This window comes from Pungitius pungitius, chromosome 2 (genome assembly GCF_949316345.1).
Source record: "Pungitius pungitius chromosome 2, fPunPun2.1, whole genome shotgun sequence".
In the NCBI taxonomy this organism is placed as follows: domain Eukaryota; kingdom Metazoa; phylum Chordata; class Actinopteri; order Perciformes; family Gasterosteidae; genus Pungitius; species Pungitius pungitius.
This window is the reverse complement of record NC_084901.1, coordinates 9260711-9276666: the sequence shown is the minus strand read 5'-3', so window position 1 is coordinate 9276666 and position 15956 is coordinate 9260711. Positions and strand designations below refer to the sequence as shown.

Here is a 15956-nt window from a genome sequence, read left to right as displayed (position 1 = left end):
TTCGCTCTTACACTCCGTCTCTCTCTGGGCGAGTGACATGTATATTTCAGAGGTGTGCTCCCCCTGTGGGCTCCATCTCAGGTCTCTAGTCATTTAGAGACGCGCTGCCTGCCTCTGCTCACAGCTGTTTGGACTCAGGCGCTCACTGCTTAAGTGCTTTACCCTCGGGTGAGACACGGACACACACACACACACACACACACACACCCACTCAGGTGTTGAAGGAGACACCATGCCAACTAGCCCCTTCACACACAGACACACACACATGCCCATGCACAAATCACTGCAGCAAACATGAGGCTTTCTTATACGCAAGAGTGGACCGTTAGACGCAGGCAGGCATGCATACAGACCCATACAACAGTGAGATTCCAATGATGCACCATATGTCAGCAGCTCTGACATGCACACACACAAGAACGGTGACTCTGTGCATTTACCTTAACTACTACGCTTAAGAGCAAGTGTGATGTACTTTTTTCATGCTATGTTACAATTCTTTTCAAACCAACAAATATTGTAGTCTTTAATCCTCTGTGATATAATTTTATTTGTATATTCATTTTATATTAAAATATGTCCTTAAACAATTTAGCAGTAGATAATGTAGTTGTAATAATAATGGCATGTTTATGCATCAGTAATAATAAATCAATTATATAATAAATATAAAGCACCTAAAGGAATAATTTTGCACCTTTAAGTATGTTTTACTTAACATTAAAAGCATGGCTTTAAAGTTACTGCCGAGTAGATTTACATGGTAGCACTGTAATGTCACCCTAATGGATATGAGTATCCGTCATAGCCTAATTAGCTCAAATAAAACATCATTCTAAACAGTCAAGTTAAAGCCACGTCTGCTCCCGTGTTTTCTACAAATACAAATTATCAAATGTACTTGAGGAGACAGTGTTTGAATTGGTGCCACGTAGTGTACACATCTGTCCTGTCGGCCTCCTCTGTGTCGCCATTCTGGCTGAGAGAATTAAATACGACAATATAATTAATATCCGAGCAGTCGCTTCTCGGTGCAAGGGAAGAAAGAGAGGAGGAAGGACAGAGCGATGAAAGTAGAGAGCAGGATGGAAAGGTCTTTGCAGGATAAACAGTGGTGGCACACACACTTGTCCTGTTAATTGAACCATCAGCCCCAGTGATAAGATGCAGAACCCTGGTGTCGCCTTCGCATCCACCCAAGTGAAATACAGCCCCATCACACTCACTCACACACACACACACACACACATTATCTCTCCCTTGCCGCTTCCGCTCTGTCCCTCTGGCTCTCGTTGTCACTCTGCATGTTTTTGGTCCCAAAGCTGGAGACTGTTTCATCAGCCAAGAGAGACACAAAAGCAATTGTATTAATTCGAGATTCCAAGGCTTTCAGAAGCTTTAGGGGCCTCTCTCTCTCTCTCACACACACACACACACACACACACACATATACACACAGATTTAGAGCTTGTTGAACAATGTCTCGGACTGAAAAACACACACGCGCGCACACACACACACACATATAAACAACTCAGTCCAAGCCTCTGAGCTCCACTGTCTAAACTAATTCCTCCACACTGGCATAATGCAGGTTGGCCACCTTCCCACCGTAGGATTTGGCTTGGCGCAGAGAGGGAACTCCCCCCATTCTACTGTACAAGAAGCAGAGGCATTATCTGTTTGTAATAAATATTCAAACGCGTTTCGAGCCAAAGCCCACCATAATATGGGTCAGGATTGAGAAGATCCCTCTCAGTGTTTCTCTCTTCCTTTCTCTCCTCTTCTTCTCCGGCCCATTGTCTCACTGAAGGCATCTTTGGGGGTCCTCCATCTTTTTGAGAAAGACCCCCCTAATGAAGGACAATCCGGTTAGGACTCGTCGCACACACACACAAAGTGGTGTTCGCACACAGGCATGGGCACGTACACATGTAGCAGCTTAATTGGAAGGGCTTAATTGAGTTGTGAGGAGCTCATAAGGCTTAGTACGACTCAAGGAGTTGGAATGAGGGAGAGTCGACCTTAATGAGTGGATATACCACACACACACACACACACACACACACACGCACAGATGCAGTATCCCACTGTATGCTGGATTCTACTCTGCCTAAGCAGCAATTAGACTAATGACCAGAAAATAAAGAGAAATCATGTCTCCATTCTATTCCATGGTTTACATGAAGTTAGAATAGGGCCAAACCTGCAAAAAAGTTCATTGTAAATTCACTTTTTCATTAGAACAAAACGATACAAAGACATTGAATTTCTAAACCCCCCCCCTCCCACCGTCCCGTGTGGTGTCGGCCTTTTACCTGTGGCGTTTTAATTACACAGAGTGGTCTGTGTACATCTGGCCCCTGGGCCATCTAATTCCTTCCTTCCTGTCACATGACCCGGCAAGGCTCTTCATGATTGGATATGGTCGTCAGCAGGGGGGTGCTGCCACGACAATTAACGTGATAACAGCCCCTGGCATCGGATGCCGATTCATTCAGGGGGGCCGCTGTCTGTTACTTGTGTTGAGGTTATCTTTGTGTGCAGACATCCTCACATTTAGATGAATGAACGGATTTGAAGATATATTTATATATAAGATATATGGTTTGGTCCCTGGGACTGTGTGTGTGTCTTTGAGGCTGAAAGTGCTGCTTGGCTGTTCACTCCCGTGTTAACAGCCGGTTAGCGGCTCCTGACTGCTAATGGAGCACGTGCACATCGAAGTGGCAGACACTGTCAGATGTTTGAGACATCCTCGTGTCTTTGGAGCCACAGCTGTAAAAGAGCGTCTCAGAGAGAGGCCTCTGTTCATTGTAGATTTTAAGGTGTTTCTTTGCCTCAGGTGTGAATGTTGCTCTTGTTTGAAGCATGCCGAGAGCAGCAATTATAGTGCATGTGCAGTGTGCACACGCATGTGCATGAGTCATCCGTTGCTCGCTGTGATAGGAAGTGAGTGATTTTGCATGTAAATGTCAGTGGTGTGCACCAAAATGGATAAATATTTGTTGCTGTCCGTGCTTTTTATTTCTCTGCCTGCGACGAGCCGCTTGGATGCGGGCAGCGGCATGCGCCTTGTCCTCCGTCCCACCGCTGTGCATGGGCTCCCGTTTCGCTTGTGCGTGTTAAAGCCTCCATTTGCGTGTGGTCTTGTTGACGGGGGGCCTCTCGCTCCCAATTTGCTACGGTGGTCACAGCAGGCGAAACTGTGCTGTTTTGGTTTTTGCAGGACAGTGAGGGTGCACAGCCACTGAACCTGTCGGCCAAGCCTAAGGCATCCGAGAGCAAGTCACCCAACTCCCCCCCAACTTCCCCACAGGTCGCTGCTGCTGCTGGCGCCAAGCTGGGCCCCGCCGGCTCCGGGAAGCACAGCGTCGCCCCCTCCAGTATCGGGGGTCCACCGACCAGAGTCAGCTCGATAGGTAAGGGGACTGAAGTATCCATCTCACACACACACACACACACACACACACACTGGAACAGTTAAAGGTACTGCCACTTAGGTCTTTTTTCCTTTGTTGACCTTCGCTTATTAAGGAAGTTAATTGTTGAGATTCTTGACCCACCATTCCCGTAAATGAAACATTCAACCAATCCGAGCTTTATGACTTATGAACTAACACAGGGGACCACACTGTCTTACAAAACCTACCTAGCTAGTAAGCTGTAACAACTTAACAGGTTAGCTTTACATAAGACCTTGGCATATTACTTCTAATGATGTAAAAATCAATAGCCACCGTCACAGTTCCTATTCCACTAGCAGTGTAGTGCATGCAAAATATTATCACCATCACAATGGATGGCTAAAAGTATGAAAATAACAAATCCTCATTGTTTCTCAATGGCATATTGAAAGGAGCCTAAAAACAGTAAATGTCTTGCTGGTGGTGGAGATGACACAAATAGCATTCCACTCGTAGAGATGCCATTGTTGCTACAGCCAGTATCGTAATCATACCAGGCCATATGCACATGTACATGAAATATGACATAAATAAATCACCATTCAGTACTTTTAATCCATTTGTCACACAACACTTATAGTTTAAATATTACACATATGTAACAGCCTATAATTAGTGTGTTTGTGTTCTTCTCTCGCGTCGCTATTTGCCTCGGGGCTGCTTCATTGTTATGTGTTTATTAGTGACTGAAAGAGACAGAGAGACACAGGGAGTGAGGGGAAGCGGCGAAGTGGAGAGAGAGAGAGAGAGAGAGAGAGACAGGGATTAGCAATCTTTTTTTTTTTTTTTTTGAGCGACGAAGCGGGAGAATAATAAAGAGGGGAGCGCATGACAGACAGGAGGTATCACCAATGAGATTAGACAAGCCTCTTACATGAGCCAGGACAGCGCAAACACCCGGCATTAATGACACAATGACAGCACACACACTCAAACGCACACAAAGCCTCACACACACACACACACTCGCAATCCCACCTCCTCCTATGCAATAGGCAGTTAGTCATTTTTTTTCTGACTTCTTGGCTAATCTCACTGTTTTTCAACAAATCGGCGGATTTAATATCAGATTAGTGGATTTGCGGTCCCAGATGTTTTTTGTTCAGAAAAATGGATTACAATGTTTAAAGTTTGTGTGTGATCCCCGCTGAATGAGTTTGTGCGCGGGGACCAGTGTGTCGCAAATCCCAGTTAGGTTGCAGCTCGCGGTCCCATCTGTTGAGTTTAGCCGGTCACCAGCACGTTTGTTATTGCAGCTCATCGTCGCATTAGGATTCCTGTTACAAGTTCAGAGGGGGCAGAAGGTGCAGACAAATTGGAAAAGAGTCTAGAGGCAGTCGTTTTGATGTGGGAGTAGGAAGAGTGTGTGCGTATGTGTGTGGGCGGGTACGGATTACGAATGTGGATTCACCTTATTTAGATTCAGACAGGAACAAATCAACAGACACACATTCAGTAGATTGAGAGGAAATTACAATTTTTCTTCAGATTTAAGCGGGAAGAGTTGTTTTTTATGTTAAAGAACACCCAAAAGATCGAGTAGAATTTAACTAAACATATTTCCTTTAATAAAGTCCTTGAGAATCTGCATGTGATATTGTTCATGCTCCCCAGGGCTTTTAAAGTATCTGGGTCATATCTGCAGGTATAAAGATGACTCATTTTCAGTAACTTAACCTTCCATCAAAAAGGTGCGCATGATTTCCTGCCCACGGTCTCTTTTTCTTACTTCTTCCCTCCGTCCGCCTCAAACCGAAGTGAAGGGCCTTCAGCCTCCCGTCGTTTCTACCACCTTCGCACATTTCCGTACAGTTCCACCTTCAACTCCCTGTAGGAGTTTTTTTAGGGGGGGTCAAAAAGGTATTGCTCTCACAACATTTGTCAGAAGGGGAGAGAGTCATCTCGCTGTCAGTTTAATCCGGACTCGCACACACATTCATGAGCGGTCCCTTCCCTCTCTTTCAACTTCAAATTAAAATGGACCACCCCCCTCTCCCGACCCCAAAGCCCCTTCCCCCATCCCCAACCCCGCCTTTTTTTTACTCCTTTTTTTTGGGGGGCCTCGCTCACATCCTGATTTGCCGGGTTATGACTTCAGAAAGAGTTCACCGCTCTGTCATTATCAATCTGAAGCTGTTAATATGGCCTGAGATGGCTTTAGCGGTGCGGATTAGCCCTAATAAGCACCCATAAGCCAGCCAGGGCTCTTTGTTAAGGGCTAACGCCACTGATGGATAGAGGCGATAGCGGCGCACACCACCCTGAAAACACACGGTCAGAGCAGATGCCTCATCCACGGCTAAGCTGCGGAAATAATACAAATAGTACAGCGGCTAGATGTGATCTTTGTGAGGTGGCGGGCCAGATGCTCTCAACTGGGGAAATTAGCAGGACTTCTTAGTAAGAGTCCTAAGAGTCATGTGACCAGTAAGGGTTCAGATGTGTGTGTGTGTGTGTGTACTGAAAGGTGGGAGTTCTAATGGGATTACGCAAAGGGTTGAAGTTGTGAACGAGTGCTTGTGTGCGTGTTGTTGTTTGTTCCTGTGTGTGTGTGTGTGTGTGTGTGTTTACGGCTCAGAGCAGGTGGGGGAGGCGGGGACACGCTTGTAGCAAGGCTAGCTAGGGGCACACTGTGACTCACATGTGCCCAGCTCGACAGTCAAGTGGTCAATGTGTGTGAGAGTGACACACACACACACACACACACACACACATACACACATGCCCCGGCAAACTCCCTCATCAAGTGTATGTTAATGTCTTTACCTCATGGTTCATGGGAAGATTTATTCCGGATGAAAAACCTCCTGTCAGGTTTAAAGCATAAACACACATTCATTTCTATTCCAAATAACATTTGTTATTATCTTCTTTTTTTTTTAAACAGACTCAAATATAGTAGTTAAAGACCCTCAACTCCAATCACGTTTTTGCATACAACTCCCGACTCTGCAAAACCAAATTAATCGCCCGCCCCCGTCTCTCTGTGTCCCCGTCTTCGTCTCAGCAGACTTGTTGTCCACGCTGTCCACGACCGCCTATCTGAACGACCACGAGGCTGTGAGCAAGGCCTTCGCAGAGGCCAGGCAGATGAAGGAGCAGCTGAAGAGAGAGCAGCAGGTCCTGGACGCCAAGGTCGCCGCCGTCAGCAACCTGAGCCTCAACAACGGACGCTCGGACAAGGTAAAGCACCGTCTATCCACTTTCATGTTTGCTTGTGGCATGGTGGGCTGTAACCTTGGCAACAGGAGACAACTTCCAAAGGATTGAAAATCAAGATTTAAAATAATTGTATTGATTTGTTACATATCATATTTATTAGGCAATGCACTCAAAATATTTTACACTACATAGATGGAAGGTTTTTCAGCCTCTGACTGCCCCACAAAATATGCTTTGCACAAAACTAAAAGGAAAATCACAAAATAAAACCCAAACCCAAATCTATTTTTTTGTTCTTTTTTGTTCTAAAATGTAATCATACATTGATTTTGATATTTATACATTTGCTTCTTTCATGTGGTCAAATACTCATTTTGATATTAATATTTCTATGCCAAACGACTCCCACTCTTGAGTAGCATCAAAAAAGCTAGAGAGGCAATTCATGTATTATCTAAAAAGAAAAGAAAAAGTAAAAGCACGGCTGATTGAAATTCATAAACTCTCCCAATAAGGCAATATGCAAAGAAAATTAAACGATCCCAAGCCATACCGTCTCATTGTTAGTGTGTAATAATTTGTCTTGCCATATGCCATCACTACATGCACTATGTAGGAGGTAAATCGGTGTACAATGCACTCGCTGAAATGTGTTGAAGCTAAACAGGGCCAGATAAGGTAAAACCAGAGGCGTCTCGAAGGGTAATGAGCGTGTCTGTGAGGCGCACTACAGGGCTTCTTGTGTGTTTGAGTGTGTTTGAGTGTGTGTGTGTGTGTGTGTGTGGCGTTGGGGAGACGGTAATGTGAAGTGACGGCGCCGGCTCCTCGGCAGCGTGGCTAAATTGTGGTTATTTGTTAAACACATTGGGAGTCAGCTGGTGCATGCGCTTGCACGCACGCGGGCGCACACGCACACACACACACACACACACACACACACACACACACGCATACTTACGGAGCAACAGTGTGCTTGAAGCATCTGCACCGCTGACATTCAACATCTCTGTTTCTTTCTTCTTTCTGTTTTCATCTCACTCATCGGATGCATTTGAAACAATCAATATGGTTCATGTATTCAACCCAGTATTTTCTATACACTAAAGGATTGAGACTAATAGCTCAATCCTTTAGAATTCGATTCGCACAAGGGAATAAACTGGGAAGATGGGAGTATCAGGAAAAACATTTCAGGAGCATGTTTTACCACTCCATGTGCGTTCCACTAAAAGGAAGAATTTAGTTGCTATATTTCACAGCAATGGGGTAGTAAATACGAGAGATTATTTTATTATGTCTTTTTTTGTCCTTTCATGTTAAATCGGTTGCTTTTATGAAAGAATTCAGAGAAATTGCGGGCTAGAGGATTTCCTGTTTTTGTGAGTTTTTATAATGGTAGAAATTATGAATTTTGTCAGCCTTATTAAATAATATATTTTTACCGGTAAATGTTTTTTTCCGGTAAAAATCGTTCTTTTCCAAGAATAAGACAAGGAACGTATATTTATAATTTTGGCCATTTGATGTTAAATAATTATATATGAGCCTTTTTTGTATAAAAAGGAATTTTAAATGGATTTTAGACGAAAATGTCTCTTTCTCTGCTTTCTAAACCAAAGCGCTCCACGGCGACTCCTGCTTCCTCGGCCTTTTGGCTTTGTGCTGCGCGAGTGTGAAGCCGGCGAGCTCTTGGCATCCGGATACAACGGTGTCATCTCAGACACACTCAGAGGATTAGTTTTGTCGCTACTTTGTGTCTCGGCTGCAGTGTCAGCCATTCAATCCACTTTTCTCATGTACTGTGCTGGGGCTTAATGTCAGACTAGGCTGTCATCCACTCTGTCTCCCGCTTCATCTCCATCTCTGTCTCCTACACACACACACACACACACACACACACAGCAAAAAGCCCTTTGTAACGCCACATTGAGGAGAGGAACCGTAAAGTGTGAAACACATTTTGTGCTCCTTTTTTCCTCGAAATAGGTTTGAATGAGGCTGATCACTTGTGTGAAATGAGGAAAATTCCATTGTCGTTTGCATACAAAATTGCTGAATCTGGCGGGTAACTGTTACCTTATAAAAACATAATGCATTCATAATAAAACTCTTTTTTTAATTACTTGCAAATGAACCAAAAAAGAACATTTGCGCAGCTTGCCTCTGCCTTCCATTCTCACCTACATGTCTTTTTAGCCATATTTATTCCATTTCTGGGGGGTGAAATTATCTCTAACAATTAAACCGTGCTGGACAAAAACAGAGAAAATGCCTTTCATTATCATTCTGCCCTCGTCGCATCGCGCCAGCCGGATCGACAGGGTCACATGGAAATGGAGAGGCACACTTTTTGGAAGGTTGTTTTAGAAGACGACAGTGTTTTGGGTACGGCTCCTGATCGGGTAATTAAACTGTAAAGCGCTGGTGAACTACGGTATGTGTGTGTGTGTGTGTGTGTGTGTGTGTGTGTGCGCGCATGTTCTAGCAGAGAGTGTGCCGGCTGCTTGCATTACGCATGTAAATGCTCAGTAAATCAGCCTTTTATTGGTTGTAATAAATACCCAGGGGGCCGCGCGGCGTGGCCTCGCTCTCGTCCGCGCTGCACTCTCCCGCTCTCTCTCTCTCTAATGCGTCGACCCTTGGGGGCCTCTGTGAGAGAGAGGCAAGCCGCTGCACTCCACTCTCGCAGGTGGCTGCCAGGAGTCCACTCACACACACACACACACACACACACACCACACACATAATATACAGTATACACACAAAACAGTAAACATCCAAATAGGACTGAATGTAATCAGCATTCTTTCACATGCAAACATACACACAGATGTGTGTTCAAGCATGCAGGCGTACAGCACTCAACTAACAATTTGCTGCTGACATTTACCCAAATTTCCCCTGGACCAAAACACAAACTGTGTGTCTGCTGAAGCGACTGCCCTCATCGGCTTCATCTGTTTGAGGAACTGTTACAACAAAAAAAAAGAGGAATCGCCATCAAAGGGGATATGCTTCCTTCAATCATTTGTTACCTTTTTTTTCTTTTGGGCCATCAGAAAAAGTCTTTGAATTTCCATGCTTCAAAAACAGGAATTTTTCACATGAAACAATTGCACCTTTTAGCTTTGTTTTGAATAATATCAGAGATTTAAAAAAATATTGAAGAACCAGAAATCTATTAGATCGCACATTTTCTTGCATCCGTGCAGGTTGGTTTCACTCATTCATCTGTATTCACACTCTTTGTATTCAGCTCACTCACTGACACTGTTTGTGTTGTTTAGGACAAGGCAGCCTTGGAGAGTCTGAGTCAACAGCTGAAGCAGCAGGCAGAGGACAAGTTCAGCCACGCAATGCTGGACTTCACCATGAGCGGAGACTCTGACGGTAGGGACCCACAAACACACACACACACACACACACACACACACACACTCATGCGTGTGGCCATTTAGGGGACAGCGTGGGCAGTCTTCCTCATTGCTGTAAAGAAGTATTGAAAAATGAGATTTTTCTTCATTTTAGGAGATTCATTTCATTTAAAGAAAAATACTGTTGGTATAATTTTATTTAGTTTATTTTTAAACATAATTTGGTTAATTGAAAAAAAAATTAAAAACCTCAAAATATGTCAACAATTTCACCAGGCACACTGTTATACAAATGTAATGTCTTCATTTGTACTTCTTTCTGCCTCCACCTACTCCCCCCGCTCTCCCCCACCCTCAGGCTCCCCCAGCGTGTCAGACTCCAGAATATTCCGGGAGGCTCGGGGTCGTGGCAGCGCAGAGCCGCACATCAAGCGGCCGATGAACGCCTTCATGGTTTGGGCCAAGGACGAGAGGAGAAAGATCCTCCAGGCCTTCCCCGACATGCACAACTCCAACATCAGCAAGATCCTCGGTAAAACACACACACACACACACACACGTGCGGTCTGCTTTGAGTGACAGGAGCCTTTCCCCCCCACTCCCCCCCCCCCGTCACCCAACCCAGGCGAAAGGAGCGATGCATGTACCGCGGCTCCTATTTCCCACTTTCACGAGCACACACTGTGATTTCATTACACGCGGCGGCATTGTGTAAGCGGCTGTTAATGAACGACTGGGGAGAGCACGGCTCCGACAAATGATGATATAATTCATTATGCATTAAACAAGCAGCGCGAGGCCGCCTGACATTTCCCCCGTACCGCCGGGATCAGCCCTGACATTTTAAAGAGCTCCTAAGCGTTTTATAACACAGGGAAATGTGGTTTTAATAAGCCCCCTCTCTCTCTCTCTCTCTCTCTCTCTCTCTCTCTCTCTCTCTCTCTCTCTCCGCCGCCCAACCGCCCCCCCCACCCCCCCTCTCTCGATTGCTAACAGATCGCAGAACAGAGAGAGAAAGACAGAGAGCGAGAACAGCCAAGTGCTGACAGCTTTTACCCATTAAACCTACAGTAGTCAAGTGCAAATTCAGACCAGATATGAAACACACAGGGAAAGACATACTCAAGATTACACACACACGCACACACACACGCACACACACTCAGTGAACTGATACTACAAATCTATGAGCAGGAAACTGAGCTGAGAGAGAGAGAGAGAGAGAGATGACAGCAGGTTAAGTGAAGCCCTCATTAGTTTAGATAAGGACCTGTTGTCCACAGCGCTCTCCTCATTAACCTCTTTCTGTGTGCGCTTCAGCTTGTGGCTGTGTGTGTGTGTGTGCGCGTGTGTGTGTGTGTGTGTGTGTGTGCGTGCGTGTGTGTGTAATTGTGTCTGTATTCACAAGGGATGTAGGGTCACGGGGTCAGCGCAGACATTTGTTCCTAGCACAATGTAATTGATCTTAAAGCGGGATTAATTCACACACTTCTTTGAGCTGATTGTTTGTGGTTTTATTTCTATATAACGAACATAGCGGCTGTTTATTAATTGTTTTACATTGCCAGCGGATTGTTTTCACGCTCTTGCAAAGTGCATCTCACCGTTATCCTCGTTGTTAACGTTGTGCCCCCCCCCCCCCCCCGCCCCTCCGCGCCCAGGCTCCCGCTGGAAAGCCATGACCAACCTGGAGAAGCAGCCGTACTACGAGGAGCAGGCTCGCCTCAGCAAGCAGCACCTGGAGAAATACCCCGACTACAAGTACAAGCCGCGGCCCAAACGCACCTGCCTGGTGGACGGCAAGAAGCTGCGCATCGGCGAGTACAAAGCCATCATGAGGTCCCGCAGGCAGGAAATGAGACAATACTTCAGTGTGGGGTAGGGGAACTGTTTAGGGGAACTGTTTTGTATGATGAGTCGTAAGATAGTGAATAGGGTTTTTTTATACTTTGGGGTAGTTACGTTTTTGATTTCTATCTTCTGAGTAGCTTTTGCTCTTGTACTTCATTTAGTTGGAACATTTTTTTTTTTTTTTCTAAACATGTGTCATGTCCCATGATGAAGCTTCAAGTAAAAACAAAATAAGATTCATAGATTTATGCTGTAAATGTTATATATCAACACCAACCAAGAGGTTTGACACAACATCTCTCATTTAGATTTGATAAGTTTCTGGATTTTCTTCCTAATTGGTTTAACTTCAGGTTTAATTGAGACCTCATTAAATCTCATCATTAAAGAGTTTCCGTTCCCTTAATGAGCCATCATTTGAATGTAAATTCAAAGACTATGGTTCTCAACCTAAAGTTAAATATGAAATTAGGAAAATGAAAAAAAGCATACCTTTTCCAGACTTTCCTCTAATCTCTCTTGGGAATCACACCGTGTTACCTCTCCTCGGTGTGCTAAAAGGTATTCAAAGAAAACAAACGCCTTCTGTGCTGAACGGTTCACACCAATCCAGCCGGTGGTGAGGGATCACGCGTCCTCTGTACTGAATGTGAAGCTACAGCCAGCAGCTGTTTATCTTGTCTTAGCATCAAAGACCTGGAAACCCTCGGGGTCAGCACGTGTAGTCACTTTCGGACACATTAGCCGTCTGACGGACTTTGAAGCTGTCATGAACTAAAACGCCTCCTCCTTGTGTGTTACAGGCAGCAGGGCCAGTTGCCCTTGTCCTCCGCAGGCGTGGTTTACCCAGGTACCCTCTCCATGGCAGGAATCCCCTCCCCCCAAATGCCGTCAGAGCACTCAAGCATGTCCAGCAGCCCCGAGCCCAACGCCAACCACCACCAGAACCCCCACATGGCTGGCCTGAAGGGGGACGAGCCGCGGATCAAGGAGGAGGAGCTGCGGCTGGACGACAGCAACGGCGACGTGTACGACGACTTCGACTACGAGGACGAAGAAGCAGATTACACCAGCGACAACGACAACCACATCACCCAGTAGGGCGGCGCGACAGAAGCCCAATTTAGAAGCCAATCCCCACGCTGGTTGATCCCACACAAGCCCAAACCCACCAATCAGGAAGAAAACTTTCTCTTTTTGCCAATTACCTTGGGTCCCGACCTCACAAACACCCGCCAGCGTCCCCCCCGTCCCCCTCCCCGTCCCCCCAGCCCCCTCCTGACCAACGTGGACTCTTCTCACAGAGCCAAGACCCTCCCACTGGAGTCCTGATACCAGCATTCTGACCAATCAACGGAAGCACAGGACCTGTCACTCACACTGACTGTTACACAAACTGGAGTCTGGGAGCACGAGACGACCGAGCCGGCTTCTGACGCTCGCTGAGGAATATTCAAGTACTACTGCAAGTTGAGTGAGGAGACATCAAAATCATGCTCAAAAAGCAACCTTTTAGAATCGTTTGTAGGAAAAGGAGACTTTTGAAAAATGACAGACGGATCAGTGGACCTGTCAAAGGCGAACAGATGACACTTTAAGATGGCGGACCTGTTTATAAACGAGAGACACTTTTAAAAAATAAAAAACTGCTTTTTTTTTTTTGTTCTTCGGTTCTATAATATTCTCACTCAGGTACACGGTGCCAATAAGTGGCTTGTGAATGTGATTTGTTGTTTTTGTGCTACAAGTTTGAATAATAATAGAAAAAAGAGACTTTTCTTTTTCCTTTTGTTGTAAAGCAGACAGACATCAGACATGTTTATTTGAACAAAAGACATATCTTTTCTTTGAGCTCTCAGTGTGCCCCCTTCCCCCTTCCCCCCCCCCATGTGTTTTTTGAGACTGCCCGCTCCCCGGTTGGATCGGTCCAGCCAAGACTGACCATTGCAGCGTGGACCATCCCACGTTAAGGGGGTCTTCAAAGGGAGACAAGGGCGTCCCCGGAGCGAAACGAAAGCACTGTGTTGTGAGACAATCCGCCAGTCACTTTTTCGCTTCGTCCCTTTTATTTTCACCTCTTCCGGGGCGAAACACCAGTACGAACTCGGCAGTGTGTGTCGGTGTGTGCGTAGAATCTCATTTCCAGTGTGAGGAAAAAGGCCCAAAATGTCCAGGACACGGAAAGACGGGCTTACACTGCTGCTGTTTTTATTTGTAACACACACACACACACACACACATGTATACACACCCTCAGTGTTCTCCTGCTCCCTTCAATCAACACAGTCCTGCTGCCCGCAGTGGGCGGAGCTAAGCTGAAGCAGCCTGTCAGTGTTTCTGTTTGTATTAGAATACTGTATTTTATTATTTCTCTTCAAACTGCCTCTAGTCTAATAATATTATTAACAATAATTATAAGGATGGTCAGCGTTTCCTAAGTTTAGTAAGTTATGTACAGTATAATTTATTTTTCTCCTCTATATTGCGTTTTGATGACCATATGAAACTATGACAGTTGATGAAACATTATTCTATTTAGCTGTAGGTATTTAGATCTAAACAAAAGTTGTCATTTTACCTTGCTTTGTTTTGCATTTGTTTGTTCCCTTTCCTTTTTGATGCGTTTGTTTCGTATTAATCCTCGTGGCGGGGTTAGAACAGCGAGCTGGACAGACAGACTCAACGCCGGCACTCCTTTGCCATTTCTAAAAAGCACTCAGACTCTGAGGAAAGGAAGAACAGGATTTTTATTTCTTTAAATTGTTATCATTATTTTATTTGTAACGGTTATCATAATGTATAATGTGAAGTTTCTTCTCTTTTATTTTGCCTTTTACTTTCATTTTTTTCCCCTGGAAATCAGTTTTATCATTTTTGGAAACTGTTTCCTGTGAACAAAGAATCCCGTCCCAGTTTACTAGTTATGGCCGCCTCACCGAGACACAGTGGAACATCTTGGGCTTGGATCCGCACACATACATGCACAAACACAATCGCTAAGACACACACACACACACACACACACAGGCATACACGTGTCAAATGAAGAGATTATTACGACAACCAAACGAATCCTATGCTGTCCCTTTTCTGTTTTTATAAAATCTAGTATTCTAGATTTAAAATCCTGTACATATGCTTTGTTTGGTGTTTTCTTTTGTTTGTTTTTATCATAGGAAAGCGGTGTTTACTGTGATCCACAAAGGTGTTCCTCTATGTGTGTGTGTGTGAGACGGCCAAACGTATATATACAGTATCTTAAAAAGTCACTTCTCATCAGGAGCCCTTTGCTTTGTTTGAGCTCCACGCGACGCTCCAGGAGCCGTGACCACTGTTCAGGTGTGCCGTCGCATCGTGATCTCCACAATCATTCTCGCTGTAGATGTTCGCTACATGCCACATTATGAGCCTCTGGGTCTTAATTTAGCTGTATAGTCACCCCTGTTATCACAACATGGTTCAACCCGATGCTGGTGGATCAACCCAATTTTAGGGCGTGAGGTGGGTCGGTGGGGCATTAGGACGTCTGACCCCAAATCAAGACAATGAAAATTATGATGATGATGATATTATTTAAGACAATCAAAGTCATGAGTGGAGCTCAAAACAAAGTAAGAATTATTACAAGTAAAACAAAAAATATCTTACTATCTCAACTTGAAAAATCAAGAAAGATAATTATGTAAATATAACATAGAGTTATAGATTTATATTTTGTTCATAACACAGTGTAATATAAGTTGTATATTTCTTTTTCTCTCCCTACTGTCTCTTTTATTGATGTTATCCATGCCACAGAAAAGCAGGAGTCGCAGTACTCTCACACAAAAAAAATAAAGAAAAATATCAAAGAAATAAAGAAAAACGTGAAAGGAGAAAAAAAAAAAAGCCGTGGGCTGCCACCACCATCTGTTCTAAGTTCACTTTTTTTTCAGTATTACTGCCAGACAAGGCTCTAATAAAGACAGCAATGTGTTCGGTAAAACTTGTGCTGGTCCTGGTCACTTCTTTCCTCCACACATACATTCACACAATGGTTTTACAGTTCCAACATATTCACATTAACATACAAATATACACTGCCGCGACCTTATTATGC

The 15956-nt window shown here is 44.6% G+C and overlaps 1 protein-coding gene across 10 annotated transcripts in view; it reads left to right on the top strand.

Moving 5' to 3' along the window:
• Positions 1-15844, top strand: part of sox5 (SRY-box transcription factor 5) — a 74350-nt gene extending 58506 nt beyond the window's left edge. For 4 of the 10 annotated variants that reach the window (XM_037459776.2, XM_037459775.2, XM_037459772.2 and 1 more), the window contains 6 exons: positions 3233-3425; positions 6478-6653; positions 9920-10022; positions 10365-10538; positions 11668-11884; positions 12661-15844. In XM_037459776.2, coding sequence (XP_037315673.1) covers positions 3233-3425; positions 6478-6653; positions 9920-10022; positions 10365-10538; positions 11668-11884; positions 12661-12958 — 1161 coding nt within the window. In that variant the 3' untranslated portion in view covers positions 12959-15844. The remainder of the gene's footprint in view (positions 1-3232; positions 3426-6477; positions 6654-9919; positions 10023-10364; positions 10539-11667; positions 11885-12660) is intronic. The other 6 variants (XM_062560330.1, XM_037459780.2, XM_037459774.2 and 3 more) reach the window with 4 other exon arrangements.
• The last annotated feature ends 112 nt before the right edge of the window (positions 15845-15956 follow it).